This window comes from Podarcis cretensis (assembly GCF_951804945.1).
Source record: "Podarcis cretensis genome assembly, chromosome: 10".
Taxonomy (NCBI): domain Eukaryota; kingdom Metazoa; phylum Chordata; class Lepidosauria; order Squamata; family Lacertidae; genus Podarcis; species Podarcis cretensis.
In genome coordinates, this window is record NC_137179.1 from 35,222,568 (window position 1) to 35,244,636 (window position 22,069).

Sequence of the window (22,069 nt, forward strand, 5' to 3'; positions counted from 1 at the left end):
AGGTGGCGCTGTGGGTTAAAGCCTCAGCGCCTAGGACTTGCCAATCGAAAGGTCGGCGGTTCGAATCCCTGCGGCGGGGTGCGCTCCCGCTGCTCGGTCCCAGCGCCTGCCAACCTAGCAGTTCGAAAGCACCTCCGGGTGCAAGTAGATAAATAGGGACCGCTTACCAGCGGGAAGGTAAACGGCGTTTCTGTGTGCGGCTCTGGCTCTGGCCAGAGCAGCGATGTCACGCTGGCCACGTGACCCGGAAGTGTCTCCAGACAGCGCTGGCCCCTGGCCTCTTAAGTGAGATGGGCGCACAACCCCAGAGTCTGTCAAGACTGGCCCGTATGGGCAGGGGTACCTTTACCTTTACCTTTACTAGCTTTTTTAGAAAGATGAATAGACAGGATTCATCCAATGGGGTGGGATTCTTCCTATTTCCCCAGTTATTCCTTTATGCTGCAGCTATAGCTTGAATGAATCTTTATTTGCATCAGCCATAGCAATAAAACAATACGATATACAAAGAATAGAAATAAAAAGTCAATTATATAAAATACATTTTAGGGTTTTGAATCAATAGTCATATATCTTCAAGGGCTCTGGGCTCTCTTCCAGCTTTAAGATTTAAAGTCTTTCAAGTCTTCCAACGAGCTGATGTTCCAAATAAAGGTCTTCCATAGAAAGCTATATCATAGGGTGTATTTCATGATTAGTAACCTTTCCCACATCTTCTAATCCACTAGCATACGTTTTGAACAAGTTGGTGTTGTGGACAGAAGTTACTTCCAAATTACTGTTTTGTGAGGTACAACTGTTTATGTACACACACACAAATTGCACGCCTCTTCGTAAGTGTAGAACAGCTCAGGTAAACATAGCAATGGTGTCTGGCTGCTTTTCCCTGTCCAGATTGCACCACACCTATGAGCAATAGGTTGTCATTCTGAAATGGGGAAAACAAATTAATCCTTGAACAAAATCCAAGGTGGAAGAGTTGCAGTTTTTTATTTTAAAAAAGCAACACATGGCCTGTAGCTGATCTGAGCTGTTTCTCTAATAAAACACATCATAATACTTTTTATTATAAAAATGTTTTAAATTGGTGACTCTTTTTGTTTGACTTGAGCATCTACTGTTGTCCTCTTTTTATTCCCTTTCACAGAAAATAAAAGCATTCCTGCTTAAATCCCTCTTTAATATAATAGTAGATAGGAATTGTTAAGCGGAGTGTTTGAAGAAATCTGGAACTAGCCTTCTAGATTTATGATCTAGTGTTCTTGTGTTCAGTTACAATACAACCACTATTTTCCAAATAAACTTTGGATTCAAATGTTTTATTTCATTTTCCTAATAAATATTCTAGCATATTGTTAATTGAAGAAATGTACTTTTATGGATATATTTTCATTTCAGCCATTTGCATCCAGTTTTCAGTTTCTACCAGCATTTGAGCGGCAAAGAATATGAAGGAAAAAACCCAATAAGCTACATGTATATAAAAATGAATAAAACCTTACATATATATTGACAGTACAGTTTCATTCTTTAAAAAAAAACTACAGGGTTCCAATCTAAGAAAACTTCCCAGGTCTTTAACATATACAATATAATGTCCATATCTTGTGAACCATTTAAATATCAAATTTCTCTTCACATATACTATGTCCATTTTCTTCATAGTCTTCTCTGGTTACCACCATATCTTCAAAATCGTCATTTTCAGAAATCAGCTTTCCACCTTCCCAGGAATAAGTAATAGGGCTGGAAAGTCAATAAAATAATTGTGTAAACTGTAAAATACAGTTAGTTTACAAAGTTAGTTTAATATTGATTTTCAGTATCGGCTAGTACTACATTATATGACATTAGAATATGGAATATAAAAATAGAGTGGGTAACTGTCAGTTGAGAATCCACATTTGTAACTGAAAGGTTACTTACTTCTCTGGCAGAACAACAGAAACATCGTAGTCAGTGGGAGTGAGGCATCGGACCTCAGAGTAAACACGATCCCTGAAGCCGGGGAGATGTGTGTTTCCACCAGTTAAAACAATATTCTTAAAGAAATGTGGTTGCATTTCTATGAAGACCAGAAAGAAACAAGTTATAATTCTACAATAACTTGCTTGATTTTATATAGTTATATTAAGTCTGTAATGAAAAGCATTGGAAGCACTTGCATCGGAGTCTGTAATGAAAAGCACTTGCATTGGAGGCAGTACCTCAGTCACATGTTTAAATATTCTTCTAATGCAAATTGCTTACTTCCAAGTTTATGAAGAGGGTGCTAAGTGTTCTGGCTCCCAATCAACTTTGGATGCATTAAACTACTTAATTCAGAAGTCTGGATAGTGCATAGGTAACTTCAGCAATTTTACAACAGTAACATGTCAAGAAATAGTGTTTATTACAATCTGATACTGGAGAATTTCTAGAACAGAGGTTTTCAGTCTTTTTGAGTCCGTGGCTCCCTTGACTAACTACATTCTTTCTGCAGCACCCCTGTGGGGCTTAGGAGCCCAGCCTCTCACCCTTTTTCAAACACTCCCTTGAGTGTTCCCTCAGCCTTCTCTCCTCTCCTCAGAGCAGCCACTGCTGCCATCCCTGGTCTCTGAGCTGTCCCCCCCCCCCCCCGCCCACCTCAAAGAGATGTGCCTCCTCACACTGCCCCACAGGGGCCTGGAACATGTCTGTCCATCCCCAATAGCAACGGCTGGTGGACTGGCTGGCTGGGTTCCCTCACCTGTTTGCTTGCTTACTCCAAGGTTGTCTCAGTTCCTGGCAACCAGCACCCCCTTACCAGCCCCCGAGGCACCATTTGCCTGCAGAGCTTGTAGCCATGACTGCTGCAACAAACAGCTGTACAAGCCTTTGGGAGGCAGAGATGCAAGAGGGCATCAGAGGAAGGAGGGAAGGAAAAAGGGACAGAAGTCAGCGTTGCCCATAATACCCCTGACCATCCTTCAAGGGTGCCATGGTACACTGGTTGAAAACCACTGTTCTAGACAACTGAGTTTTTGTCCTTGATATGGGAACTTTAGAAGCAAAACAAAAAGTCTAACTATGCAACATGTTCTACAGTTAATTTTGGTAGTTACATTGTTTAAATAAGAATACCTTCCGGCAAGTTCTGAATTGAATAAACAATGGCTTCAGGAATTCCCATTTCTTGAATACCAATATCTGAAGGATGGAAGAGTATCTCTGGAACAGCAAATCGCTCATTTGTAAGACGAAGTATTTGTTCACCAGTTTTGTATTTTCCACTTAACACCATTTCTTCCCTTGGCTAAATCAAACAGATGTGAATTAACACACATGTAATAATGAAACCAGCTTTTAATATCAACATTAATCAGTCACCTTATTTGCATGATTTTTCCCATGTAGTAGCTGGGATCCAAAACCTGTATGGGAATTTGAAACTTGTATATTTCTTCCATACAATTATACCTAGCTATATCAGCACATAATAACATAGAAATTGCAGCCAACATGCTATGACTGAACAGTAAGAGGATGAATCAACAAACGAAAAATGGCAATTCATTTCACATCCCCCCTCTCTCAATAGAGACTTTATTTTTTTTCTAACTAGGTTGCATAAGTGTTGGAGAACCTTTCATCCTCCAGATGTGTTAATTACCTTGTTTTAAATTTGCACTTTACATCTGACTTCCTCTAATAATGTTTCCTTTTGAAACATTTAATATAATTTTTTATTATCTTTGCTGCATTAAATGTTCATTCTGTAGTTGACCTCCTTTGTAATGTTTTAGTTTCAAAATCTTAAAGGCAATATTTTAATTTCCTGTTAATTATGCTGCTTTGAATATATACTTTATATTGGACTTTCTTCTGTAATGTCTTCTTCTGGATTGTTTTATTTGATGTAGGTTGTAAATGCTTTGAGATCTTTTTCTTAAAAATATATGTAAGTATAGAAATGAAATGAAATGAAGAAGAAGACTGATTTTATGCAATTACCTTACAAAACCCTTTTTTTATTGTGCTGAAGTCTGGTAAAACATAGTCCAACATTACTGTATTTTCTTCCCCCTTCAATCTGAAACAGGTTGGAATTCAGAATACATCCTAAAGTTAATGATTCTTCAGAGCCACAAAAAAATATATATTTCATTGTAAATAAATAATTAACAATTTACCCTAATATGGGTCTAAGTCCAACTTTCTCAAATGTGGAGACCTCTCAAAAGGAGGCTTTGATGATAACTAAATAAGAAAGCTGCATAGGATAACCTCCTTTTGACTTTTAATCAGTAAGACAGCTCACCACTATTTGGGGTATTCAGTGCATATAGATGTTGAACTTAATAGCGGGACAATCACACCTTGCATGGGGTTTATGTTCTGGGGATGGCAGGAATATGCAAAACTGTGTAAATTCAAACCACCCCCACATAAGTATCCTTGCCAAGCGAGCCTTACCATCATCCCCCACACCCCGGGAAGACAGCTTTTAAGCTCTGCCATGCTTACCAGGCAAGTCCCGCACACTGCATAGGCTTTGGGATGCTCTTGCAAGTTCCTGTGGGACTGTCTGAGTTCCTGTGAGATCTTGCAACAACATGCCAGAACCTGTGTGCACTCTGCGTTGCATGCAATTTCAACCACATAAGTTAATTGCATATGTAGAGCTTGAAAATGATTTGGAACATTGCAGATGCTTCAGTAACGGAATCAAGACTATAAACCCAAGTCTGGCTGAAATGAGACCTCAAAGATCATTATCCCTGTTTCCAGATATGGGGACTTGGGTCAGAACAGCACTCCATACATGCTCAAAGGCAGTCTTCATAACAACATGTTTCAGAGCTAACCCTTAATGAACCCAAGCTTAAATTTAAGCCCCAGACCCAAGACGCTTTCAGTAAAGGAATTTGATATTTAATGTATTCATAGACCACTGCCAACAGAATGGTGGTTTTTTTCATCACAAGGCAATACATAATAAATTCTTCAGGCCATAGACAAAATTACCATTAACCATATTTAGCAGTATAAAAAAACCCATACTTGGCAGTCTCCATATCCTTGAAAAAGTCTTGGGAAACATAACATACATCTTCTTTCACTTGGTTAATCACATGGGTTTCATCCATAACATGGAGTTGCCTATAATTTTTAAAGAAAATAATGCTACTTTATCTTGTTTTCATTGCTGGTCTGTTATGAGTATTCAATATGAGTATTTATTGAAGCTTAAATGTTATAGTAAAGCTGTTAGATTAATTGTGGAAAACTCACTTAAGCCTTTAATCCTCTGTGGAGTAGGGCATGCTATTAAACCAAAGAACAGTAAGAGGAGGATGAACGTTCTTAACACTGCACTTCTTTGAGTTCTCATTAAGTTGTGATTAGGAACTAATCTGTTAAACCAGATGAAGTTCATGGTTTTTAGTAGAAAAAGTGAATAATATTCTCATACCACCCTTTCTATACAAGAGGAACAAAATTATGTATATAGGAAAGGTACTGTTTGATGGGGCTTTTTAAAAAAAGGAGATTATACATATTGTAATCGTTCAGGAATCCTACCTTTGCAGAAGACATTCAGAATTGGCACATGGGTAGTATCTAACACTAAACAGCCCTCTAAATAGAACCAGCAAGACCTAAGGATGCAGGGGGATCTTCAGAATAGAAAAGTTCTCACTACTGTTGAGATGGGGGATAGGGGATGGGAAACAAGTGGCCGTGAAATCTAGGTTGAGCAGCTTAACTCACTGTGAGGAACCCAGCTGGTTTTGCCCATCTGTATATTCCCAATGAACTTTCTAGGGTGTAGCTTATGAAAGTTTGTGTATACAAAAAGAGGGAACCCTCAAGTTCATGGACCTTGCCCCATTATAGTCTACTCATGTGGCCTAGCATACCCACAGATTCACTCAGATTCTCCATGGAACCAGTGGCATTTGGAAACAACCAACAAGATATGCCAGTAAATTATGGTGCAGTTTCATTACCATACCTAAAACAATTCACAGAATAATTTTACTGCTCATTTTCTGGAGTGTTCCATCTATTTTTCCAATTTAACTTTTGCGGCAAAAAAACTAATTTTAAGTATCATTGCATACCTTGCACCATAATCTAGGCAAAGTAAGCCTTCAGCAAACCTTGAGTTCAAAAGTTAGCTTAATCTTTTTGTCCTATAAAATAAACTAAACTATATTTTTATTACCGTGAACCAGCTAAGATTGTAATAACTTCTAGTTAGTGTTTTACCTGTAAGAGATTATTTCCTTTAGATGATTGGTTAAGAGCTTTCCTCCCACGTTAATCCTAAGAACAAGAAAATTTTTCTTTAATATTTATATTTTAAAAACATGAATACATCTTTTTTTAAAATATGAAAAATACGGTTTTTTACCTTATAATGGCCTCCTTCTTCTTTTTACTTCTGCAGTAAGGTACAATGTGTGTAAAAGAATACCCACTGTCTACAATGATGCAACATAGTTCTGATGGGTTGTCCCGGAAGTATCTATGGGCACTGAGAGCCCCAGCTGAAAAACAGAGCCATGTCATAGTGTCAGATACATTTCTTAACAAGTGTTTCAGGCAGAGGGCCTTCTCGGCAGTGGCGCCATCCTTGTGGAACACCCTGCCATCAGATGTCAAGAAGATAAAGAACTACACAACTTTTAGAAGACACCTGAAGGTAAACTTGTATTGGGAAGTTTTAAATGTTTGACATTATGTTTTTACATGTCTTGGCGGCTGGGAAACCCAGCCAGATGGGAGTGGTATAAATATATTAATTATTATTATTATTATTATTATTTTAAGCAAACATAAAGTGTTGTAGTAATGCCAAACGAAAACATTTTCTCCCCCAAAAATAAACAGTAAGAGGACTTGCCATTCACCATTTACTCTGAGAACTGCTTGGAATTGGTATTCTTCAAACAATATTTCGTTCATGGACTCTTGTATTGAGCTGAAGTTGAAATAAGGTTCTGTGATGATGATATTGGTATCTACAAAATCTACCTATGTAGGAAAATATTTCAAGATTCAGAAGCAATCCTTTTTTTAAAAAAAAGAGTATCTAAAATTAGGGTCTGACTATTAATAAATATGTTCTTAATAATATGTACAGAGAATATTTCAAAACACTTCACATAAATTATCTCAATAGTATTTGGAACAGTCTTAGAAAGATAGACCAGTAATGCTCCTCTGCTGCAGATGAGAGACTGGGTAAAATTGGCTTGATGAAGGGTCATCAATGGCTAAGGTGAAATTTGAACTGGGGATTTTCTCCTAACTCACAGCTCACACTTCTTGCCACTGTAGTATAGTAGCTTTCTGTTGTGACAGCAGGAACACATACTTGAAAAAAAAAATTGTAGGTTATACAAAATTTCATAAAACCTACATATTTTTACAGAGGTAACTAGTGAGTGGGCAAGTGACTAATGGATGAAGTAATTCAAGCTACCCATTTACCTGTAAGTAGGCCTCACTGAACTCAGAGGGACTTACTTTTGTGTATACAGGTACAGCAGGGATGTCCAACAGGTCAATCCCTGGGAGCTTTTGGTAGCTCGCGGTTGATTGCTGGTTCCCTTTCCTGCCCCCTCTCACAGCCCTCCATTGTTGCACGATGTGCAGAATGTAAAACCTTAGTGTGAACTTGAATTCCGGTTCAGCAATGTTTTTTCCTTGTGTTCTATGGAATTCTTTAGGAAACTGAGTGGTAACTTGCAATAAAAAACCCCCATCCTAAACTCTATAATGTACTTGCTAAAATGTATCATCCTGTATGCTAAAGACAGTAACAGATAAAAGTATTGAGTAAACACTGGCGGAGATGGGTTTGCCATGATGCATCTTGGGATGTAAAATCAGCAGGTGCAACTCCAATTCAGAAAAATACCTAACACTGAGATAAAATACTCTATGAAGGTTTGACAAGCAGATATGGATTATTTTATCTGCTGATACATCATTCTTTAGAACACCTACACTGAACAAGCACATTTTTGTAAAAATAAAAACCCATGCTTTAAATGAAACAGTAAATGCCCTCATTTGTAGAAATCAAAACACTCACAGTTTAAATTAAAGCTGATGCACAAACTTCAACTATTAGGTTATGCTGACTTCCTATAAGCAGCCTGCATTCTTATATTCTTCTTGTGCTACCTTCAAGATATAGGAAAGTGTTTAATTACCTGATACATTTCTTTTCCATAAAGATAGTCCCACACTTGTCTTTGAACATCCCAGTTTACCAAGTAGCCCTGTTATTTAAAAAGTAAAGTTACTGCTCTAACCATTTGATATTTGCATAATTTTACACTGTCCTTCAAACTTTCTTTAGTACCCTACTGGAAGAAACCTGATCTCTTGAAGGTGTTTGGATGATTTGGCTCCTGTCCTAGAGTAGTATTTTACTCCATGTTATTTGTTTATGATACATTATTTAAGACTTTATCCTGACCATTTCTATATATAAGTATATTCCTCTGAAGGCAGTGGGACTTACACCCAAATAAGTGTTAACAGGTTTGCAAGTTTAATTTATTATTATTAAGATGCACAGCTAAATATGAACAATAATTTCCATCTAAGGCTTTGTTATATAGAAAGAAATGTTTCCCTCCTCTCTGATTTTAATTACATTAATATTCTTATTCAAAAACTACATTTACTCATGCATAAATCTGACTAAACCTTTACCTGTCTCACTGAACCTTAACTGATTCTTGTGTAAAAAGATTTCCATGCTATTTAAATTACCTTCTGGAACGGAAGTATATAAAAAAGTCCAGATGGATCTTTAATTTCATCCAGTTGGTTAGCTGTAAATGTTTTCAGACGAGCAGTCTTTGATCTAAACTGACAGTTCGGAATAACACTGTGGGGAGGGGAAAGAAACCCAGCAGCTTTATACACATTTTAAAAAGTCAGTAACGTAAGTGACCAACCAATGCCTGTGGGAAACCCACAAGTGTGACCAAAGTACAAGAGTGCTATCTCCTTCTGAGGTTTCCAGAAACTAGTATGCAGAAACCTTACCTCCTCTCACTTCAGAGCATAGCCATCATAGCCTTTGGAAACCCTCTCCATGAATTTTTCAAACCCTCCTTTAGGTTGGATTTCCTCCCACCATCTAGGCTGGTGGCCATCACTGCCTCCTGGGAGAGTGGGTTCCACAGTTAAACTACTTTAACATGTCAATTTGCTGGAAACACCTTTTGTAACCCAGATCTCTCAGAGGTTTGCACACTCCTACACCAGCTGTTTCCAAACAAACCATACTGATTTCATTCTTTCGTTGGATTTAGTACCTGGATTATGTTTTCTGTAATAGCCACTTTTTCACTGGACGCTTGTTTGGACAATACCTGCACATCTGGAATAATTTCTTAATTCATTCATAACTGCCAGTGAATTGATTAGATTCTCACAGATGCCCATATCCAAACATGCGAGAAAACCCATAGGAGAACCGACTGCCTGTTCCAAAAGAATTTAACTCCATCCAGACCTCAAGCGAATAAGGCTTCTCACCTGACATGAGCGTGACTGTACCCGATCTTGGCATTGTAGGCGCCGTTATCTAACACGAGAGTCGCCATTTTTCTCCTTTGGTCCTTCAGCTCCGCCCCATCGGCAAGCCAGCGCTAAATAACCATGCGGCTGAAACGTCTTTAGTCTCCACCGGGCGGATCCTCTCTTTCTCGCCTTCTCATTGGTAAAAGGAACTTAGCCCCGTTGAATGATGGGATAGTGGAGGACTTTCCCGACGTAAGAGCAAATACTGTAGGGGGAAAGTCATAGAGATAGGAAATTATAGAAGAGCTCTAGATTCCTATGTTTGAGTGTTAGGCGTAGACTTGTAATCTTAGACTAATAGAGTTAGTTTTAATATAAACTTAGACTGCTTCATCCCAGTTTCCAGTTTCAGTTAAGTCCATTCAGACAAGAAAGGGGGATGTCTGTTCTTTGAAACATTCTGTTTTGGGGACCTTTTAGGCATGCATCGGGTGAGATGCTCGGATAGCATCAGCGTTCACTTACAATATCTGTATAGCCTTATATTTCCGCATCTATATAATATGCGAGTACTGTGTATAATTATCGTGGAAACCTCTGTAAGGGAAAACTTCAGCCTCCAGCACTTCTGCACTGTAGGGAAAATTATGTCGCTCAGAGCCAGCTCTCGTCATCTGCAATATAGTCTAATATGTAGACGTTTTATTTATTCGCTGCTGATGCAGACTTCCCAAGACATTTAAAAAAAAAAAAAAGCTTAAAGGAATGTGTGACTGTGTGTCTCATTTTTCACCCATACAAGGCAATCTGGGTTGTGTCCTTTAAACACGTTTAAACATTTATTAAAGTGGAAGGTCAGAAATTGGATAGTCAAAACGCAGTATTTCACTTACACTAGTTATCCCACACTGCATAAACAAAATCCTATCTTTTAGTTGAGGGTAGGTATTGTCTTCATACTTTTAAAAATTCTACTATGACTTTTTCCCTTCAGGCTTTTGGATAGTTTGCGGGCTTAAGGTGATTTTATGCAGCTTGACACTTTGCAATTATTTCAGTAGTACTTATTATTCCCGAGTAATTGTAAACAGGATATGCTCTTGGATTTTGATGGCAATTAGATGCTCAAATTTGTGAGGAGAAAAACAGTATAATGTAGGGAGGGGCAATAGGGAAGGAATTCTAAATTGCTTTAAGGAGTCAGATCTTCTATGCACAACATCATTCCCCTCTCATAGCGAATTTGGGTGACAGGGTTCATCGCGAAGAGAGAGCTCAGGAAAATAAATCGTGTTTTTGTATTACGCTCCTGATAAACGTTGTAAGTGGACCTGGAAAACAGGTACTTAAGTGCTATTGTGTAAAAGCTGCCCCTCTTCGTTGCAAAAACAAAAAACCAACTCCTCAAGATATTTCTCTTTCCCAGTTTGGAAAACGGACTTTTGTGAGTGGGGCGGTGAGGCTTCCAGGCCGGCGTGCCTCGCTGCCGTGAAATTATTCCACTAAAGCTTGGATTTAGCGGGCGTCATTCACCGGAGGCAAAAGGTGACATCGGCGTCAGGCAGCAGCTCCCGGGGAGCCCTTGTGGCGGGATCCTCGCCGCCCTTGCCCGCCGAATCCCGGCCGAGAGCCGCCCGCTTCCCCCGTCCGGGTTCCAGGCGGGCGGCGCTCCTGGCGCTGGTGCCGCCCTTTCCCCGCCCGGCTCTGCTCAGCGAAAGCCTGTCAGCTGGCGATACTGCAATCAAGATGGCGGCGGGGCCGGAGAGCGGGTGAGCGGGGGCGCCTCCGCTCCCTGGCACAGGACGGCAGGAAGCGCCGGGATGGGTCGAGGAGCGCCGGGTTTCTTTCGGTTTCCCTGAAGCGGGCGGGGGGTGAGGCGCGCTGGCCATGGCGGGCATCATCAAGAAGCAGATCCTGAAGCACCTCTCCAGGTCAGTGAAGTGGGGCGTCGGAGGCGCCCTTGCCGGGGCCGCTCTCAACAGGCTTCTCTGAGGGAAGGGGGAGAAACTGAACCGCCTCGTAGTAGCGCCCCGTTTCCCTTTCGCCGTGGAGCGGTAGGCAAGGGGAGGGAAAGTCCCCGAGGTTGGGACCTGTTCGTCCCTCTTGTATGTTTTGGAGGCGTTGGGTTACCAGAAAAAACGTATCCCTAACGCGGAGGGTCACTGCGTGTCTGCACCTGAAACTGGGCAGGTGTGTGGGTGGTGGTGGGGGAAACACTCGCCCTGCAGCAGCAAGAAAACTGAGGGGGGGGGGAAGCCTTCCTTGGGAAAAAGGAGCCCCATCTCACTCTCGCCCCATCCTGCTTCTTGCCGCAGTCGGGGAAGCCCGCACAGGAATCCCTTCCCCTCGCGGCGTTAGAGGAAAGCCGGGCAAAGCGTGGCGGCGCCTGAGCCCCTTCACCCGTCCCCGCCGGTGCTAAGCACCGCGGCGGCGACAAGGCAACGGAGCCGTAGGTGTCTCGAGAAGGGAGCCGCGCAGGCAGGAGCCCGAGGCAGAAGTGGGTGGATTGTAAATTGTGTTTGACACGTTGCCTGTGGGAGGGGCGAGCGGCAGCTAGGCTGATGTCACCCTGCACATTGTCTGTTGCAGACAGGTCTGGAGACGCCAGATTTGTGTGGGAATGAATGACAAATCGGGGTTGGGGGAAGCTTGGCAAGTTGTGCATCACGCCGGGGCAAAGGAGATGTCTGTCCGGGGTTTTGATTCGGCAAGGCGCACAAAAACAATAAGAAGAAAAATGGTGATTGGAACTGGGTTATGCTGTTTTTGCTGGCCGTTTCAGCAAACCTTTTCAAATATCTCTGATATTTGCTATGCATTTATAATCCATGATGATTTGTTTGAGGGATTTGTATTCGCTGTTGCAGTCAAAGGTTGGCACGATAGGATGACACACAAATGAGGCATTGATGAACACACAGAAATGAGGCTATTTGGCTTGTGCTGCCAAGAAATAAAGAACTGGGGAACAATCAGAACAGAATGTAAAATCAAAAGCCCTTCCTTACCACATTCAAGAGCATCTTATGGAATCTAAATATTGCATATTAAAGGCAACAGATCTGTGTGGTATGATTTGATGTTCTTATTTTCTGCCATCATCTTGAAGGATGCCCTGATTTTCTGGAAGAGTATTACTGAGCTTTGGTTTCCCAGAGTGTTTGCTGCATTCAGAAAACTCCAGTTTCAGTCCCTAGTATCTCTAGTTTAAAAAGGACTCAGTTGGTAAGTGATGGGAAAGAGACTTGGGAGGCTGCTGCCAATCAGAGCAAACAGTACTAGGCTAAATGTAGAACTAGTCTGATATAATGCAACCTGTTGTGTACTAACAAGGGATGTCAGCTTATTAAAAAAACTATGAAGTTGTCAAACTAATTAAACATATAATTACTTTAAAACAAAACCAAACCAAGCAGAGATATTTGGAAGTGCAATCCTGCACATGTCTACTCAGAAACAAGTCAGACTGAACCAGGTAAATAATTAAACGATTGCAACCTAAAGAGGCCAAAATTTGATCAACTGGGATGAGGGTGGGAATGAGGTATTGTTTTTAAAATGTGTCACATATTCAAGCAAGTTTTGAGTGAGTTTTTTTAACCTTGGGCATTGTCCGAGGGCACATGATACAGCAATGCTGTTGGACGCTAAGGAGGTGTACTTAGAGGAGAGACTGCCAGTGAGCACAGTGTATGCTGTTTTGAATTCTATGATGAAAACAAGGTGAAATATAGCTATCTTTTTGCTCCCTCATAGAACATAAGATGATAGTTCAACCTCTTCCTCCTCCTTTTGCTTTTGTGCAAGAGTATTAGTGGTAAGAATATAAACCACTGTTTATTCCTGTTGTAAGTAATAGGTAGACAAGTATCATCCTTGTAATGTTTAGCTTGGTTCCCTTGCTTTTTGGAGCTTCTGCAGACTCTATTCTGTAGTGCATCAATTGTCCTACTTTCATCTCTTCTCTGCATTCCCTAGTCTAGCTTATAGGCATGTGTCTGTATGATCTGGAGAGTTCTGCATGTTGACAAGGGATTGCAATTGATTGCCCCAGGCAGCTTTCACCTCTCCTTCTGTGAACCATGGTCTAAGATTCTTAAGTAATCAAGTGAACAGTGCGCTAGAGCATTTTTGCCCTGATTTCATTTGATCTGCCTAAACAGGTGTTTGCTTGGACTGTTTACACAATACCATGTGCCCTATTTTTAGTTGGGATTAGTGTGCTTTTGTTTTTCATTTTTACTTGGGGATGAAGTAGTATAATATTCGTTATTAGTATATGCGAATATCCTTTGAGATAACAGTGTGTTGCAGTCCCAGCAGTTTTTACATTGACTTCTCTCAGTGCATTCGCCATTTTCACAACCTACTTTGTTTCCTTCCCTACCTGTCAGCATGACACAGTCTGTACCTTTTCTATCTGGATGTTCTATGGACATTGGACTGTCACAAATAGGTGCATACTCAGATATAATGAGAAATGTTTTTCAGATTCTGTGTGAAAATGTATACAGTGGTACCTCAGGTTACAGACGCTTCAGGGTTACTAACCCAGAAAAAGTACCTCGGGTTAAGAACTTTGCTTCAGGATGAGAACAGAAATCGCGCAGCAGTGGTGTGGCGGCAGCAGGAGGCCCCATTAGCTAAAGTGGTGCTTCAGGTTAAGAACAGTTTCAGGTTAAGAACGAACCTCCAGAACGAATTAAGTTCTTAACCCGAGGTACCACTGTACAGTGATGTGAATGTTAGTCCTAGTTCAAGGTGGGAACAAGTATGCTAAGAACTGGTTGGGTACATCCTACCTGTTGTAGAATTCCTGACCAACTGCAAATGCAAGGCTTTCTATTTTTGTTGAACTCTTATAAATGGAGAGATGCAACAAGGAAATAAATGAGGACGTGAAGGAGACTGGTGTAGAAAGAAGTTCTAATTGCTTTGGATTGAAAAACTGCAGTTAAGGATAGATCTGCTCTGTGGCTGAGAATACACAATTACTTTCTTTTTAATTCTTTTCAATGGAATTTGGTGTTCATTCATTTATTTAAAGCATTTTGGCCCAATCTTCAGCTCTCAGATCAGCTTACAGATCAATAAAAAGCCAAGACAAAGTTGACTAGAATTATTCTTTTTGGTTTTTACTTTCATTAGATATTATGATCATATCTGAGGCAGGAAGTACTTTGACAAAGTACCTGCCAGAATTAATTTATTTCCTTTTGGTCAGCATAAAGAAAGCAAGACCAAATAATTCATGTTTATTACTTCCTTTAGAATGTACTAATTCATATATATTTTATAGCATATGAGGTAAAAAACAAGCTCAGTCTTATTTTCTCCTGTAACTCCTGAACTACATGGTAACAGCATAGCTGTTTGTTGGTGCTGTACTATTTATTTAAGCTTTATAGAATCTAAAATCAGGACTTGGCTTTATCTTCTCTCCACCCACAATTTGAAGGCTTCATTTTAAGCCATTAAGATGAAATAGAAACTTCATTGTAAATTATTACCCAGTGTTGCTTATTAATAATATTGTTGTTAGTTATTAAATTTGTATATCACCCTTCATCTGAAGACCTGCATATGATGAACGGAAAGGGCATTTTGACTGTGTTTACATGTCACTGTTGGAATCCATCCATCTTGGTAGTCAATGGAAAAGTGCACCTTTGGGGGTCAAGTCAAACTGTTGGAAGGTCACAGTACCTGCTGTGGCTGTAGAGATTGATATGGGAGAGACATGTTTTGTTGCAGCTGGAGGTGTCCAGTTGCGCTGCTGCAGATGCACCATGGCGTTTCTTCTCTCTGTTCTCCTCCCAGTGGTCAACCCTTCTCTGGTCACTGCTATGGATGTATGACTTTACTGTCTGTTTCCAGGCACTGCAGTTGTCTGCAAGGGATTCCCACATAGCAGGGTTGATGTTGCCAGCCTTCATGCCACTTCTGCAGAAATCTTTGTAATGCAGAGTTGGTCTGCCAATGGGCCTCGTGCCTGAAGCCAACTACCCATAGAGCATGTCCTTGGGAATTCTCACATCTGCCATTCTGTGGACATGACCAAGCTAGCATAGACGTTGCTGAGACAGGAGTGTGAACAAATTGAGAATGTGGGCTTGGGAGAACACATCTTTGTTTGAGACTCTGACTTGCCCTGTGATGCCCTAAATCTTCCTGATGCAGCGCATGTAAAAGGCATTGTGGTGTTGCTGCTGCTGGTTGTAAGTTGCCCACAACTCACTTCCATAAAGCAGTGTGCTCAACACGCAAGCCTGGTAGACCTTCATCTTGGTATTGAACATTAGCATCATATTCTCCCATACTCTTTTGGAGAGATGAGCCATTGCCGTAGGTGCCTTGCCAATATGGTTGTCATTGTAATCCATTACTAAAAGTTTGCCATGAATGTGCAGATGGCTTCTGATTTGTCCCTCCATTAGGGAGAGCAGGAGCAACAAACCAAGATCTCTGCCTTATGATTGTGGTAACTGGGGATTGTAGCTTGGGAAACTTGACAGTGGCGTGTTTTGAGGATTTAAATGAGTTCTCAGTGGAACAAAGTGTTGTTATCAGATTTGCTAGTGTGCCAGTGCACTCATGTACAAGAAACCATAAGGGAATTAGCAGTACAGTGGTACCTTGGGTTACATATGGTTCAGGTTACATACGCTTCAGGTTACAGACTCCGCTAACCCAGAAATAGTACCTTGGGTTAAGAACTTTGCTTCAGGATGAGAACAGAAATCGTGCTCCGGCGGCACGGCGGCAGCAGGAGGCCCCATTAGCTAAAGTGGTGCTTCAGGTTAAGAACAGTTTCAGGTTAAGAACAGACTTCCGCAACGAATTAAGTACTTAACCCGAGGTACCACTGTACTAGTCTTTGGATCTTTGCTGGAGATTGTACTCTACAGACTGGATTGCATTGGCTGTGATCACTTTGCTTAGCTTGGGAAGTCTAGCATTGACCAATATTAGTGTCGCTGCTCCAGAGAGTGAGCAATAAACAAAGTGAAGTTGCAGTTGTAAAACAATCATGATAATCCATGAAAGCACATTGAGTTTTACTAGAGGTTAATGGCTTTGCAGCATGAAACACTCATACAGAGACTTAGAGTAGAAGGGGTTAATAATGTGGGAGTTTTGCAGTTAAACCTATTAATGCATAGCTATGCTGGTTAGTAAATGATCACAGAGCTCTAAATGCTTAGACAAGGCACAGTTAATGCTTCCACACCTTCGTGGTGGGAAGTTGTGTTGTTTATTTCTGTTCCTTTCTCTCTCTCCCCTCTTTCTTTTGAACTGTGTAAACCCAGCAGACATCTGAGACTGGGACTTCAGATTCAGACCACATATTTGAGACTAACTTGTGTATTTTGAAACCAAGAATACCTTGCCTGTGTTGTTTCTGCTGTAGCGTTGAAGGTTGCATGAGTGAGTCCTGTGATTACTGTAAGTAAAGCACTGAAAGGTACTTAAGGTGGTATACTATTCACTCTGAGAGTGGTAGAGGCAGCCCCCCCCCCAATTTTAAACACTTAATACTGGGACATTTAAAGGTCTAACAACTTATATTTCCTGTGCTTTGCAAATGCTGCATAGATCTGTGCTTTAAATTCTGCTGGGGGCTATTTTGGCTAAAGAGTAAGCCAAACCTCACATGCTTTTAAAATTCAGACAGACACTTTTTCTTTGTAGTTCCCCTCATGTGGGACTTCAGAATTAATTTGTATTCACTAGTTATTTATTTCCCAACAAATAATAATATACAGGCTAGCTAACCCCACCTTCTTGTTTAATTACTGTTGCACATGGGGCAGGGCAGAGGCCTACAGGTGGAAACTTGCCTTAAACGTAAGTAGGAGGCTGAGCCTTGCAGACTTGGCTGCAAATGGAACTGGGTTGCAACTTAAGGTTGCAACTTTCCCAAAGAGTAGCAAATTGGAAAATAAAGAAAATAGGAAGAAGCAAAAGAATCAAGACATGAATATTTAACTGTCCCATGCCTAAAGAAAACTGGAGTAATGAAAAACTTGAACTTCACTATAACTTAAGGGGAGTACTGTCAAATATAGGCTAGGAATCCATGTTTGATATCAGACATGGTTTATTTTGGGGCTATTGGGAGAGATCAGTATGTGGCTCTCCTTACATAAAGAATTTTAATCAGCAAGTCTTGAAGAATTATAGGATCCCCTAATCCACCACAGTTCTCATCATGTTAGTGTACTTTACCCCCTTCATTAAGCTTTCCTCTGTTTAATTTTAATTTTGATTCCAGTTAAAATGTAGAAATCCTCTTCTAGGAAGATACTGGTGGATGCCTTTCCATTGAAGAGTTTAGAGGCAAGGAAAGAACTGAGCTATTTTTTTTTCTAGGAAAAGAGAGAAGGAAGACAGATGCTGTGGCCATCTACAAGTGGGGGCGGTAGAGTGTCTGAAAAAGCACAGCATGGGGCAGCTTTCTAATGTAGCTCCCAAGGGCTGAATAAATTGGGGGTGCAATGTGTACCCAGTTATAGGATAAACTTACTGGTGAACTGGCTGTGAATCTAAAAGGACATAGTACAAAGATCCAGGCTTGGACATGAGTACCTGATGATGCAAAAGACACTTTTGCATGGACCATGTTTAGATAAATAAATGTACTACCTCCATAAGTTGTTGGCCATGTGATGAGACTTACATTCCAAGTTGACAGGATTACTGCATATCTGTACTTCCGGCAGGCTAATCAGCTTTTCTCCCATCTCCATTTGGTTCTTTGCATTCCTTCAATTTCTATTTGTGTGTTCTCCTTGTATGCCTCTTATAAGACTTAAGAGTTCAGGGCTGTGTTGCTTTTTTGGCTTTCCCTCATTCTAGTTTCAGAGCCATATCTTTACCCAAACATAGAATAGAGATGTTGTGGGTATGCCTTTGAACTACTGATTTTTGAAGCTGTGTAGCATTCAAAAGGATATTGTATTACTGAAAATTGGCACAGGATCCTTTTCAGTCAATGAATCTGTTTTCGATTCTCAATGCTTCATATTCCATCACTAGAATTCTGTCAGCCCTCTGACTCTCTGCTTGTTCACTGTTTCTTCATTAATCAGGCACTCATTGATGGAACTTTTCTTTTGTTAGTCTACTTTCCCATTTCCCCCCGTTTCAGATCATTTCTTATTTCTGCTTTTGAGCTTCCTCTGTGAGGCAAACATTAATATCCCCCCCTTTTCATTACTGCTTTGATTTATTTTGGGCTATAGCTCTTTTCTCACTTGTGTTGGCATCAGCAGTCACTTGGGAGGGTAAAATCTCCTGGACCCCTATAGGTTCACTGGCACTTTCTGCTAACAGATTATCCTTCCATAAATAGCATCCTTGATATCCTCTGTTAAAATCTATTCCTTCTCTCTTTTCAATTAGGGTAACTATTCCTGTAATCTCTTTTTTTTCCTTCCAAAGAAAACATCTCAGTGTTTGGCAGCACCTGAGGATGACAAAGCAGCCAGGCTTTAAATGAATTGCTATATACCTACTACAGTAATTGGAGATTGCTGGGAAAAGCTTTTTCACAACAGAGGAAAAGTCTGAGAGGAAGATGAATGATTTTGGGAGAGGTTGGTGGGGAAGAGAACTTAAGAGTTTTGAGAAGACAGGATGGAAAATTTATGTGAAAGTGTAAAATATTGTAACTAAAAGTAATACACCCAAGAGATCAGAATCTGACTATAATTAGGTTTCAATAACAGAATTTAGATTTTGCTTTAGGGGTGGCATAGTAGTCAAATACTGTCAATAAGCTATTGAATATTTGACAGTGACCAAATAGTATAAAAAATTCATTAGGTAGTTTTTCTCTTTTAATTCATCAAAGTTTCATTTGTTGTCAAGAGCAGACATAACTCCTATTTTTGCAGCAGTTGGGGGTAAACCTCACTGCCTAGGGGACATTCAGATATAGGCTACTTGCTATTACAGCAGACATCTCCAAAAGGAGCACAAGCCATTATTAGTGGCAAAGTCTTCATCAGGCAAAGTCTGTTAATAGCCTAGGTCAATGAACCATTTTAAACTAAAAGAGAAGAGTAGAGTTATATTCAAATATGAACTTCAGACTTCTTGTTGTAGTCAAGAGACAAACCACGTTGGTGTCTTCTGATGTTTTGATATTTACTTGACTGTGCCCAAAGCTGCTTTGCACAAATAAAATCCCATTAGATATATTTTAAAATATTTTTTAATTTTGTATATGTTTAGATGTTTTAGGTGTTCATCAATTGTAAGCTGAGTAATTGCTTTGATGTGAAATAACTGCAGTGTTGATATTCTGTTTTAGGTTCACCAAAAACCTGTCACCTGACAAAATCAACTTGAGCACACTAAAAGGTGAAGGTCAGCTAACCAATTTAGAGCTTGATGAAGAAGTGCTTCAGAATATGCTGGATCTTCCCACTTGGCTTGCCATCAACAAAGTCTTTTGCAACAAAGCATCTATTAGGGTGAGTAAGTGATTTTCCTGGCACAGGAATAAAGACCAGTTTGCCACAGTGGATTGGAGGACATTTGGTTAATAGGATGACTTCTCCCTCTGGATGGGATAGGCAGGGTCCTCAGAAGTCTTTTGCTTCCTCTTCCAGGGGGAGGAGCCGGATTAGTCCAGACTGAATCAGATCAGATTAGGATTTACAAATTGTTTTGTACAAATAAAAATTGGGGTGGAGGGAATCGATTAACAGCCCCAGTAGCTTCTTCTACCCATATAGCTGTATGGTGTCTGTTTCCCCCCTTCTCTTTTGCAGGTGTTTATTTTCCCCTCCCTTGTTGCTTTTTTATTTGCTGTGGTCTTTTTCTAGAGCTATGGTGCTGGCAATGGACAGACTAGTACGTAACATGGTCACCATCCATTAGAGAATGGAGGGTGAATGTGGGGATGTGAAAACTAAGATATACTAGTAATTTGTGGATTAGGAAAATGTCTGTGCATTCACTATCAAATATAGGTGAGATTATCAGCACCCTTGCTTCTAACAGTGGTGATTACTCTGACGGTGAATTGAGTTATAGGCATACAGCAGTTTTTTGTTTAGTTTGCATATCTCTGGATAAGATTTACACCATGTTAGCTTCAGAAGCTAGGTGAAGGGAATTGCATACATGTTGCATACATGGACACACAGTCTCTTGACATATGTAGTAAAGTGTATGGAACTGATCCCTGCTGAATCAGATTTGTGTGTCCTTTTTGGTTTTCTTAATTTAAGTGTCACAGATTATAGGTTTTTTATATTGTAGTGTAATTCATTTTGTTTTGACTTCATTTGGTAAGTTTGCAAACACTTCAGTCCTTATGAACAAGAAGAGGCAAGTCTGGTTTTAGGCTTGCAGAAAGGTATAAATGAGACATTTAATTTGTATGTGTATTGTTATATGCAACATGAGATTTCACATTTGCTTTGAGCATTTTCAAAACAGATTGGTGATGATGCCATATTTTCTTTAATGATTTTGTTTTTATTTTATCTTGCAGATACCATGGACAAAATTGAAAACACATCCAATCTGTTTGGTGAGTATGGAATTCAGCTTCCCAAATTAACTTTGTTAGAATGGTGATGCATTTGTAATTTCCTTGAAATCATACTGAAAGCATTAAGTAATAGCTAGTGGAGAGAAGAACATTTTGCCATTACTGGCAATACAAATACAGTGGTACCTCGGGTTACATACGCTTCAGGTTACATACGCTTCAGGTTACAGACTCTGCTAACCCAGAAATAGTACCTCGGGTTAAGAACTTTGCTTCAGGATGAGAACGGAAATCGTGCTCCGGCGGCACGACAGCAGCAGGAGGCCCCATTAGCTAAAGTGGTGCTTCAGGTTAAGAACGGACCTCCGGAACGAATTAAGTACTTAACCCGAGGTACCACTGTACAGGGTTGTATCCAATGAAGTTGTTCTGTTCAGCTGAGGAATTACCTCCTTGTCTTTTGTGCCAGGACCCCCAAATCTTCCCCAGAGGGTTGGGAAAAAACCCAGAACAGATATGGGGAGCTTGCGGAAGGTGAAGAAATCCCATTGTGCGCACCGAAGGCCTTGTACAAAGAGGACAGTGTGATTGGATACAACCCATTGCATTTTACATGATTCTAAAGTGTTATAAAGTAACTAGCCAAATTGTTTCTGAAATGTTTTGTCATGTATTTTCATGTGCTTTCATTCTAAGTTTTAATTCTGTGAGATGGCTTTAAATTAATTAGTCACTGAATGTAAAACATTTCAATTGTTCTAAATTTCTCTTGCATATCTAAAGTCACTGGATAAAGTAATAATGGAAATGAGTACATGTGAAGAACCACGCCCTCCTAATGGACCATCGCCTATAGCAACTGCATCAGGGCAAAGGTCAGTCATAATTTAAATGCTGCAATAGAATCAAGCATTACATATGCAGGCAGTGCTGAGGAAAACAAACTGAATAGGCTTATATATAGTTGTTAATTAAAAGTGGGCTAAATGGCAGATCTGCTTGAGAAGGGCTGGGTTAGGTTAGCTAGATTTGTAGAATAAAGGT

At 40.2% G+C, this 22,069-nt stretch overlaps 2 protein-coding genes across 4 annotated transcripts in view; one reads left to right on the forward strand and one right to left on the reverse strand.

The window, feature by feature from the left end:
* Nucleotides 1-1,303: 1,303 nt before the first annotated feature.
* ACTR6 (actin related protein 6) lies at nt 1,304-9,763 on the reverse strand. Its single transcript, XM_079991937.1, has 11 exons — nt 9,532-9,763; nt 8,758-8,875; nt 8,190-8,258; nt 6,879-7,002; nt 6,380-6,515; nt 6,235-6,291; nt 5,023-5,121; nt 3,973-4,051; nt 3,103-3,274; nt 1,927-2,065; nt 1,304-1,746 (listed from the first exon to the last, which is right to left on the reverse strand). Exons 1-11 carry the CDS (start codon nt 9,597-9,599, stop codon nt 1,617-1,619), a joined length of 1,191 nt encoding a protein of 396 aa, XP_079848063.1. The 5' UTR covers nt 9,600-9,763; the 3' UTR covers nt 1,304-1,616.
* Nucleotides 9,764-11,019: 1,256 nt separating this feature from the next.
* The window catches only part of BLTP3B (bridge-like lipid transfer protein family member 3B), a 46,008-nt gene continuing 34,958 nt past the window's right edge, over nt 11,020-22,069 (forward strand). Inside the window, exons 1-4 of one of the 3 annotated variants that reach the window (XM_079991874.1) lie at nt 11,020-11,447; nt 19,835-19,997; nt 21,026-21,064; nt 21,809-21,900. In XM_079991874.1, coding sequence (XP_079848000.1) covers nt 11,404-11,447; nt 19,835-19,997; nt 21,026-21,064; nt 21,809-21,900 — 338 coding nt within the window. In that variant the 5' untranslated portion in view covers nt 11,020-11,403. The remainder of the gene's footprint in view (nt 11,448-19,834; nt 19,998-21,025; nt 21,065-21,808; nt 21,901-22,069) is intronic. The other 2 variants (XM_079991873.1, XM_079991872.1) reach the window with 2 other exon arrangements.